Raw genomic sequence first — 11,444 nt, forward strand, 5'->3', positions numbered from 1 at the left:
TGTGTGTGTGTGTGTGTGTGTGTGTGTGTGTGTGTGAGCTGCAGCACAGCAAATCAAATTAACCAGATTTTAAAATTGAAAAATTAGATTTTAAAAGACTTTTTTTTGCTACTAAGTGTATTTGAACTGTGTAATATAAAGGTGCAATTTTAAAATGAATTTTTAAATTCTTTGTAAGTTTAGCTGCAGGATTTGAGGTGAATACAAATTTTCTTAAAAAGCACACGCTGTTTTATTTACATTTCACATGTAACTGCAATTTTGTTTAAAAGAAAGACTCAAAAAGACTTGAACTCCAAGTTTCAGACTTGAGACTTGACTTGGGACTGGAGCCTAAAGATTTGAGACTTATTTGAAACTTGCAAAACAGAGTTTGGTCCCAGAAAGTGGGGCGGGTCATGTCTCACTGTGGTTTTATTTATTAATTTATTTATTTTTAGGGGGGTAATCTCTTTGAGATGTGTAGTCTCATTTACAACAGAGACCTGAGACACACACAATATCAGTTACACAAAGATCAGATGCCAACAACAGATGATTGACTGATGTTGCAACAACCAGACAAACTATTCTGTTTTAGTGCGTTCAGCTTTACCACAACCTGTGACGATCACTTCCAAGTCAGTTTGCAGAAAAACAAGCTCAAAGTTGCTTTAATAAACAGATTTTGCAACYATGATGACCAACATGAGCATCATCATCATCAGTATCTTACAGCTGAGTTTCTCTCCACAGGTTATTGTAAGGTAGGTCTGTAAACAGCTGTTTGAGCTGAGTGACTGTGAKTCTTTCAGCTCTGAGGTCCGTCTGAGACCTGATTTGTTGGCTTTTAGAGGTTCCATTTGGTTTTTTTAGGTGGACAAAAAGCCGAAACTGAAACTGAAGACGGGCCTGCAAAGGGGAACAGAACTGTGTAAAATCACATGTCCTTCCCTTTTCCTGTGTMCAGCTATCCAGAGCAAAGAAACCTGAAGTTCTGCTTCTTTCAACCAATCACGTCACCTGCAGCCAGACTGAAATATGGAGCCGAACTGGTCAGACAGGACCGCAGCTCAGCTGAGAGACGGTAAGTCTCCCAGAGAGACGCCTGTTTCAGTTCAGAGGACACCGGATCTGTTGGATCTCAGAGACTTCTGTTTGTTGTTTTTAAATGAAGGATGAAAAACAGCCGAAGCTGAAGGAGCTGTGAGAATCTGACACTCCTCCTGACTGAATATCTCTGACAGGCCCGAACACGAGTGGAGAGGTTTTACTGGACCCCTGAACGTCTTRCTGCTTCACTTATTAAAGACCTTTAATTGGTTCAAGGTTTTTTAATTCACCAGAAGCTGTTTGGTTAAAAGGTAGGTGATCAGTCTGATTACAGATTTATGGACAGAGCTGAAAGAAGTTGTACATTTCTAGCTAGGCCTTTGGAAACCATTGGAACATGCTTGTTTTGCACAAAAAAACATTGTCTTCAATTCACATGAAACTAATACAAAGAACACTTAATTAACATGAACGCGCTTTTTGTGTTTATCCATTCATATTATAGTGTATTTCACATTAATAACTTAGGGTTTAACTGCGACAGATTTGTGCACAAATAACGTCGGGTGACYCGTCTCTGATTTTTTCCCACATTGTAGACTCCAGCAGGAAGAAACCCTGTGCAGTGACGTATACCACAGTGGGAGGGGTTTCCCAGGAGCTCGGCACAGTGTYKCACTGCCTCAAAGGGCCATGAAAGGTGTGTGCGYAAACGAATGCCGAACAACCACATAAKCAAGCYTCYTCTGCTGATCGACTYTACTGAGCCCTAAACTGTTTGATTGACAACGAAGGGGAATCTATAGATTGATTGTTTGGCCAGTGACAAAATAAAATTTGCTTCTCCTATTTTTTCATAAGCACTGCAGAGCTACTTGAAATGAGCTCATGAGCTACTGGTTGGAGACCCCTGGTCTGTTCCAATTCCAGGAGCATCACTRCCACTTGGTTGTGGAACACTGGACCAGCTCTGTTTCTGTACTAAGGTCCTCCAGGAGGCCCAGGAGTTGAGAAGTGGGTGATCTGACCAATCACATCATAGTTTACCCATGATGTGATTGGCCAGATTGACGGTGGGGTTTGAAGAAGCTGGGGGTGGGGTGGGGGGCAGCTTGGTGGAACTGACCAGGAATCACCATATTTTTTAAATATACAGATTAATTTTAGTCATAACTTGAGACACGAAATTTGAAGACAGTAAATTTTGTTTCGATGTTCACGATGTTTATTTGAGTCATTGTTTCAACACACTGAGACCTCTGCCAATCACGGGTAGAGTTAACACCGCCCACAACAACACCTCCACCAATCACAGGTAGGGCCAACACCACCCACACTGAGACCTCCGTTAATCATAGGTAGGGCCAAAAACCACCCACATCTACACCTCTGTTAATCATGGGTAGGGCCAACACCACCCACATCAAGACCTCTGCCAATCACAGGTAGGGCCAACACCAACCACATCGAGACCTCCGCCAATCACAGGTAGGGCCAACACCGCCCACATCAACACCTCCGCCAATCACGGGTAGGGCCAACATGACCCACATCGAAACCTCTGCCAACCACGGGTAGGGCCAACACCACCCACACTGAGACCTCCGTTAATCATGGGTAGGGCCAACAACACCCACATCGAGACCTCTGCCAATCACAGATAGGGCCAACACCGCCCACACAGAGACCTCTGCCAATCATGGGTAGGGCCAACACCGACCAGAGTAAGACCCCTGCCAATCATGGGGAGGGCCAACACAGCCCACATCAAGACCTCTGCCAATCACGGGTAGGGCCAACACCGACCACATTGAGACCCCTGCCAATCATGGGTAGGGCCAACNATCACGGGTAGAGTTAACACCGCCCACAACAACACCTCCACCAATCACGGGTAGGGCCAACATGACCCACATTAAGACCCCTGCCAATCACGGGTAGAGTTAACACCGCCCACAACAACACCTCCACCAATCACGGGTAGGGCCAACATGACCCACATCGAAACCTCCGCCAATCACGGCTAGGGCCAACACCACCCACATTGAGACCTCCATTAATCATAGGTAGGGCCAAAAACCACCCACATCTACACCTCTGTTAATCATGGGTAGGGCCATCTCCAACCACATTGAGACCTCCGCCAATCACAGGTAGGGCCAACACCGCCCACATCAACACCTCCGCCAATCACGGGTAGGGCCAACATGACCCACATCGAAACCTCCGCCAATCACGGGTAGGGCCAACACCACCCACATTGAGACCTCCATTATTCATAGGTAGGACCAACACCGCCCACATTGAGACCTCCATTAATCATAGGTAGGGCCAAAAACCACCCACATCTACACCTCTGTTAATCATGGGTAGGACCAACACCAACCACATTAAGACCCCTGCCAATCATGGGTAGGGCCAACACCACCCACATCGAGACCTCTGCCAATCACAGGTAGGGCCAACACCAACCACATCAAGACCTCTGCCAATCACAGGTAGGGCCAACACCAACCACATCGAGACCTCCGCCAATCACAGGTAGGGCCAACACCGCCCACATCAGCACCTCTGCCAATCACGAGTAGGGCCAACTCCGCCCACAGGACCACATGTATTGCAGAGACCCCAACTTGCGGGTGTTGGACAAACCCACATTTTGTTCAGAATTGTTCAYCAAATGTCAAAATGAGTCAAACCAAAAAAAAAATCAGGCCAAAACAAACACGACTTAGTTTACTGATCCAAAATCATACCAATCTCAGACTTTGAACAGATAATTACATGAACGTTTCTATTCTTTCAAAGTACTTTTYAGTGCACAATGAGTACATGTTGCTAACTGTCTCTGATTCTTTAGGGGCTTCCTGTACCTCAAGGTGAAAAGAACTGAGAAGAACCTGCAAAAAAGCAGCTGAAAGACAAAAAAACAGTTCAAAATGAGTCTTCTTGGAGAACCGCCACATGAAAATCATCAGACGGCAGCTGAGGTCCAGGTGYACGATGAAGCAGACTCAGAGATGAAGAGCAATAAAGACGTTAAGGTGAACAATGTTTCAAAGCTGAGTCAGASTGAAAAAAGAGAAATCAGCACTCGGACTCTGATCAGAGACGACTTTATCCAGTTTAAAGGAGGATTAAAGAAAAAGTTCATAGAGAAGGACACAAATCCAAAAATGAACGAGCTTACAGAGAAGCCAGTTAATTCTCTAACTCTGTTTAAAGAAGATCTAAATCATTTCAAGGAGAGCCTCTCCAGTGTTTTCAGAATTGGCGTTCTGAAAGAACGAGAGAATAAAGACGAATCTGTGAAGGAGGACAACAACTCCAGGGTGAAACCGTCCAAATCTGAGGGAGCCGACGAGCCTTTCAGGAATCTGTTCAGATGGGAAATACCTCTCCTYAAGATCCAAACAGAAAAAGATGTGAAGGAAGTTCAAAAGAGCAACYACAGCTTGGATTTCATGAGTAATTTAACCAAACAGAATGAAGAGAAAAGCAACGCCGCAAAGAACCACGTGAACACATCTACAACCTGCGAGACGGTAGTTCTGAGCTCTGAGAGGAAAATCTCTCAAACACAACAAAGTGAGATGTTTGCATCAAAAACAGGTACAACCAAATTTATCTAACAACTCAAAATAACGACYAATCACACTAATATTGTGTTAATATTGCATTTCTCCACAGCTGCTCAGAAATATGAGACTGAAGACAGGAGAGAGAACTTATCCATCGCCTCGGGAGATGAAGATGAAGCTTTAACAAYTGTTTCCTCAAACACTCTAAACTCTGGAATAGATCTATTCACTCTGACAAACGACCTGAGGTGAGTTAAAACACGTCGCCCCTCCAGTCCTGCAGTCAGACCTGAATGAAAATGAAAATAGTTTCATATCTGCCATCATGTTTGACGTATTTTTCTGACGTTATGATGAATCGTCTGTTTGTGTTCCTGCAGGGATCAGCAGACAGAAGAGCTGTGGTCACCAAAGAACTGTGAGTCCATGTGAAGGGTTGGGGTTCCACGTACAGCTTTTCCCTCTTTATGTTTCCTCTGAGTTTTTCCTAAAGTTCACATTATCATCTGCAAAGAGTGTCACTTTAAACCCACYTCTGCTGTCTTTGGTTGATSGAAWATGGCGCAGTATGAGGACCAAAATTAAGACTARTGTGCAACCAGCAGTTGCTACATCCTTGAAGCAGGAGGCTATATCTATTCCTAAGCCAGATATTGATCTGATTAATGATAGGTCYGCACCGCTAACCCCAGCTTATCCARGCTAGTRGCTAGRCTTTCTGATGCTAARGRCAACCTATKRATGCTAGTRGCTAGCCCTTCTGATGCTAATGCCAGCTTATCCATGCTACTCGCTAGKCTTTCTGATGCTAATGCCAACCTACCTTTGCTAGTCYCTAGCCCTTCTGATGCTAACACTGGCCTATCCACGCTAGTTGCTAGCCTCTCTGATGCTAACYCCAGCCTATCCATGCTAGTCCCTAGCCTCTGRGTTGCTAACGCAGCTTATCCWTGCTAGTCGCTWGCCTTTCCAATTCAAACGCCAGCCRATCCATGCTAGTCGCTAGSCTCTCTGATGCTAATGCCAGCTTATCCATGCTACTCGCTAGCCTTTCTGTGCTAATACCAGCCTATCTATGCTAGTCGCTAGCCCTTCTGATGCTAACACCAGCCTATCCACGCTAGTTGCTAGCCTCTCTGATGCTAACGCCAGCCTATCCATGCTAGTCCCTAGCCTCTGTGTTGCTAACGCAGCTTATCCATGCTAGTTGCTAGCCTTTCCAATTCAAACGCCAGCCTATCCATGCTAGTCGCTAGCCTTTCTGTGCTAATGCCAGCCTATCCATGCTAGTTGCTAGCCTCTCTGATGCTAATGCCAGCTTATCCATGCTACTCGCTAGCCTTTCTGTGCTAATGCCAGCCTATCCATGCTAGTTGCTAGCCTCTCTGATGCTAACGCCAGCCTATCCACGCTAGTTGCTAGCCTCTCTGATGCTAACGCCAGCCTATCCACGCTAGTTGATAGCCTCTCTGATGCTAACGCCATCCTATCCATGCTAGTCCCTAGCCTCTGTGTTGCTAATGCAGCTTATCCATGCTAGTCACTAGCCTTTCCAATTAAAACGCCAGCCTATCCATGCTAATCGCTAGCCTCTCCGATGCTAATGCAGCTTATCCATGCTAGTTGCTAGCCTCTTCAATGTTTTAACCAGCTTATTCATGTTAGTCGTTAGCCTCTCTGATACTAATGCCAGCCTATCCATGCTAGTCACTAGCCTCTCTGATGCTAACGCCAGCTTATCTATGCTAGTCACTAGCTTCTCCAATACTAACATCAGCTTATCCATGCTCATCGCTAAACTCGCTGATGCTAACGCCAGCCTATACATGCTACTCCCTGGCCTCTCTGATGCTAACACAGGTTATCCATGCTAGTTGCTAGCCTCTTCAATGCTATCACCAGCTTATTCATGTTAGTCGCTAGCCTCTCAGATGCTAATGCCAGCCTATCCATGCTAGTTGCTTGCCTCTCCAAAGCTAATGCTGGCTTATCCATGCTAGTCACTAGCCTCTCCGATGCTAACACAAATAAATAGTCTCCTTCTTATTTGCCAGCAATGGCCTCTCAGTTAGCGAAGCCAGCTGTTCAGTTAGCGGTGCCGGCCTATCATTAATCAGATAAATAGCTGGTTTAGGAATACATATAGCCTCCTGCTACAAGGATGTAGTAACCGCTGGTTGCACAATAGTCTTAATTTTGTCCSTCATGCTGCACCATGATTGATAATTCTTGGTTCTGTTTTTTCCAACAGACGCCACCTATCTGACCCTTGACCCCAAAACAGCCAACTACGAGCTTCGGCTAACTGATAGAAACAGAACAGCGACTCGTGACTGGTTGAACACTTGGACCCCAGAACATCCGGACCGGTTCGAGCGATGCCCTCAGGTCCTGTGCAGGGAGGGGCTGCTGGATCCCGTTTACTGGGAGGTGGAGTGGAGCGGCGGCGCCGACATCGGRGTCACCTACTACAACATCTCCAGGGACGGAGACGCTGCCAGCTGCCTGCTGGGACACAACGAGTGGTCCTGGAGTCTGGAGTGCTCGGAGGGAATCTACACGCCGTGCCACAACAACAAGAGGTTCAGGTCCTCRTCACCAGAACCGTTCACCCACAGGGTCGGGGTTTTCCTCAACTTTCCTGAGAAAGAATTGTGCTTCTACTGCATCTCTCAGGACACCATGGTTCACCTGCACACCTTCACCTCTGATTTCAGCGAGCCGCTGTACCCYGGATTCTGGGTGTGGTCCAGCTGTGGCTCGGTGAAGCTGTGTCAGGTGGAGTTAGACTGGGAGCGACTGCTGCAGTGACCCTCAAAGCACGGAGGGAGCGGGGCAGCCTTATATTTATAATTTATTGGATTTAATGCTGAGTCAGCATTGGAGACACTCCTATTTTATAATGTTTATACTTTGAAAAAGTAAATTTGTATTTTCATAAATACATTAAAATCTCTTTTTTTTAAAATGGGTTTTTTGTCTTTGAGACCTGTTTCAGAATGTTTATTTTTAAACTTTTGGCTAAATTTAGCTTTAGCTATGCTTTTGTTACTTTAGCTTTAGCCACGTTTTCCAACTTTAGCAATTTTGTGTTAATTTTAACTAGCTATATGCTATTGCTAGTTAAAGTTTTGCTAACTACCAGCTTTTTTCGGCTTTGGATTACTGCTAAAATTTTATTACTTTCAGATTTAAGCTAGTCTTTTGCTACATTTAAATTTTAGCAAAGCTTTTGCTACTTTTTGAAATTTGCAAAGCTTGTACTACTTTGTTACCTTTTAACTTGTGCTTTTGGTTTTGAGCTGTTGGTTGTGTTCATGTGTGTGAGGTGTGTGTGTACCTGCAGCTGGCTCTCCTGACTCCCTCGGACCTCCTGCAGCTCCTTCTCCAGCTGCTCAAGTCGAGCCACACGCAGCTGCGACGCAGACGGTTCAGAAACACAAATATTATTTCTGCTGGTTGTTAAAGATGTTTGTTAAAKAGCTCAAACACAATTAGCGGCAGCAGCCGGCAGTCTCACCTGCGTCCTGTGAACCATCTCATCGCTGGTTCCGAAGCGTTCCTCCATCACAGACCGGACCTGCCGGACCTCGAACTCCAGCTGCTGCCGGATCAGATCCATCTGCAGGGAGAACTGCAGGCGGACACAGAGGTCAGAGGTCAACAGGAGAACGTCCAGCCTCTGAGGCCCCGCCCCCTTCGTCCCCCCGTGTTTTGACGTGTCTCACCATGTCGATCCTGGGAAGCTGGGCCAGTTTCTGGGACAGCGCCTCCAGCTGGCTGAAGTACCAGCAGCGTTCCCGCTCCTCACGGTCGATCTCGCCCAGCAGGAGGTTCCTGTGCAAAAACAGAGCCGACGGTTAGCGTGATGCTGATTCAGTTAAAGTCCGCCGTCATTCACTGGATAAATGCTGAGTCAGCACTTTTGTTTTCCTGTTTTTAACATTTCTCTAAGCTTGATGTRTTTTCTAAACACTTCTACAAACTTTCTGCTATTTTAGCTGTTCAGAACAACACTCATTCAGGACATGGGTGCTGAGACTTGTTTTTTTTTTTTTTTGTAACTTTATTACTTCTCAAAATATTTAACTTTGTTCACAAAMGTTTTCGATGGAAATACATTTTGATCTCTGCAGTTCTGTTTTAAAACAGCTTCAGGACTCTGGCTCTTATGCTACTTTAGCTTCTAGRTAAACACTTGCTACTTTAAGGTTTTAGCTAGTRATTTGCTACATTTAGCTTTTAGCTAGTCRTTTGAAGTGTTCAACTTTTAGCTATTTGCTACTTTTAGCTAGTCATTTGCTACATGTAGCTTTCAGCTAGTCATTTGCTACATGTAGCTTTCAGCTAGTCATTTGCCACATTTAGCTTTTAGCTAGTCTTCTGAAATGTTCAGCTTTTAGCTAACCATTTGCTTGTTTTTAGCTTTTAGCTAATGCTTTGAAATGTTCAACTTTTAGCTAACAATTTGTTTCTTTTAGCTTTTAAATATTATTTTAAACATTTTAGCTAACCTTTTGCTACTTTTAGTTTTTTGTTCTTAGAAAAAAAAATCTGCTTTTAGCTAACCTTATGTTACTTTTAGCTTTTAGTTAGTCTTCTGTAACCTTCAGCATTTAGCAAAAATTTTGCTAATGTTAGGATACAGTTAGCATTTTTCTACTCTTAGCTTATAGCGGGAATTTTTCTACATTTAATATTTAGCATTTTGATACATTTTAGATGTAGTTACTGTTTTTGCTATGTTAGCCTATAGATAGTACCTTGCTGCATTTAGCTTGGAACTAGCATTTTGCTACTTTTAGSTAACATTTTACAGTATTTACTRATTATTTTGCTTCTTCTGGGATKGGTTWTCTCATTCTGCTACTTTTAGCTTTTAGCATGTCTTTAGCTATAGCTATTAAGATTTTCGCTCAGTTGTTGCTGGTTTAAACTAGCATTTTGCTGTTTTTAGCTTATAGCTGCTACATGCTACATGTTCACATAAGATGTGATTCCTCTAGTTTAAAACGTTTTGTGTTTGTTGAGATGTAAACAAAGTTTGGTACTTTAGGACCGCCTCCCAGCGCTCACCTCTCTTTGTACAGCTCCTCCAGGTGATGGTCGCTCAGGAGTCCATCGGCGCCGCTAATCACGGCCGTTTTGGGCGGAGCTCCGTCCAGGAAGTGATGCGGCAGCATGATYGCGGCGGCCTCTCCGCTGGACGCCATGCTCTGACGAGAGGCCGCTCGCAGCGGGCTCCTGGCTCTGTTCATCGCCGCCACGGAGGAGGAGGAGGCGGAGCAGCAGGAGGACGAGGGCAGAGCCAGGTGATCGCCTAGCTCCACCCCTCCGCTCAGAGTTGGCCCTGCCCCTGGGATACCCGTTAGCCCCGCCCCTCCTGAGCCGGCCGTAAGCAGCCTCAGGTTGTGAGGCTGGTGTTTGAGTTCGTAGTAGTTGGTGAGGTCCATGTGGAGCTCTGAGGGGGAGGAGCTACAGGTTATTCTTTCATTAACCRTCCTGCTGCCCTGAGGTCAAACACTGAGGCTCTGTGGGCAGCAGCAGATTTTATTCTGCTCTTTTTCTGTCGACTAAACATCCGGAACACAGCTCTCTGCTTTTCATCTCTGCTGTGGATAAGTGGTTTAATTGAAATAACCCGGCTAATTGGACGGAGTCTTAACGAGGCTCGGCCAGCTGCAGCCAATCAGATTAGCTGATTGAGTTTATTCTCTTCTGTGTGAATGAGAAGTGGTCCCAGCTGAGTCGTTAGCTCTGAACACAGGGAGAATCAGATGAGAGAGTCTTTACTGGAGCTTTGTCTGGTGTGTGGAGGCTTACTGGTGTTATACACCAGTTAGCTTTAATTAGCAGAATGCTAACAGAGGAGCTGAACAACTTAAAAACAGGARGCAGAAGGAGAAAGTTATTCATAATAAAATTAACCCTGCGATGATGCTAGTGTGAATGCCTGCTGCTGAAAACTTTAGCTGAAAGCTGCTGAAGAAGCTGAAATATAACTGAACYTGTTTAATAGCAAATGTTTTATTGTAAGTTAAACTTGAAAAGCTGTAAGAAGCAAAAAAGGCAGAAAAACAATAAAAAGGAGCAAATATAGCTGAATTAGCATGAAAAAGCTAAAAGCTAAATTAGCTGAACATAGAAAACAGCAACTGTGAAGAAGCATAAATAACTCAAAATAGCAGAAAGAAGCACAAAAAAGTAAAAATTAGCAGAAAAATTACAGTAAAGGGCAAACATAAAAGCAAAAATACTAGAAAAAAATCTAAAATTTGCAAAAAAGGTAGCTAAAATTGTCACAAGGAATTTAATTAGAGCAAAACCAGAAGATAATGTGTAAGGTTCTGTAAAGATTTAGAAACATTGTGAACAGATTTAAGGATGTTGAAAAAAGCTCCATTCATTTCCAATGGAAAATAGTAGCCGAAATAGATTTGGCTGCAATTGTGCAATTTTTTTGCGGGTTCAATATGTGATAGAGCTTGCTCTCAGCTACCAGTACTTAAGTTTTATATTGCAGCAAAACAGCTAAAATTAGCATAAAAATAAGCTAAAGTTAGCAGCCTCAAGTTGAAAATAGCACCCAGATGGTGAAATGGTTGTAAAAAAAAAAAAGAAAACTAGCAGAAAAAACCCATAAAACTACTAAAAAGTAATCATTTGTAGTAAAATAGTTAAAACAGCTGAATTTTTCAGTAAAATAGCTAAACAGTAGCTGGAAATGTTTTTATTAGCATAAGGAAGCATAAGGACTAGAGGTTTGCTGAATTTCGCAGAAAATGTTGCATTAGCTACAAAAAAAATGTGTTTAGCTTAAAAAAGCTAACT

At 44.0% G+C, this 11,444-nt stretch overlaps 2 protein-coding genes across 2 annotated transcripts in view; one reads left to right on the forward strand and one right to left on the reverse strand.

The window, feature by feature from the left end:
• The window catches only part of apc2 (APC regulator of WNT signaling pathway 2), a gene marked incomplete in the record, with an annotated part of 32,977 nt that overhangs the window by 13,954 nt on the left and 7,579 nt on the right, over window positions 1-11,444 (reverse strand). Inside the window, 4 exon segments of the mRNA XM_014012234.1 lie at window positions 7,954-8,028; window positions 8,134-8,247; window positions 8,342-8,450; window positions 9,690-10,074. Of these exon segments, the coding sequence (XP_013867688.1) occupies window positions 7,954-8,028; window positions 8,134-8,247; window positions 8,342-8,450; window positions 9,690-10,074 (683 nt within the window).
• LOC106520258 (E3 ubiquitin/ISG15 ligase TRIM25) lies at window positions 3,893-7,523 on the forward strand (the record flags this gene model as incomplete). Its single annotated transcript, XM_014012236.1, is given in 4 exon segments — window positions 3,893-4,644; window positions 4,723-4,861; window positions 4,994-5,031; window positions 6,865-7,523. Coding segments are annotated over 4 exon segments (1,410 nt in total). The 3' UTR covers window positions 7,425-7,523.

The sequence above is a fragment of the Austrofundulus limnaeus genome, unplaced genomic scaffold (assembly GCF_001266775.1).
Source record: "Austrofundulus limnaeus strain Quisiro unplaced genomic scaffold, Austrofundulus_limnaeus-1.0 Scaffold89, whole genome shotgun sequence".
Lineage (NCBI taxonomy): Eukaryota > Metazoa > Chordata > Actinopteri > Cyprinodontiformes > Rivulidae > Austrofundulus > Austrofundulus limnaeus.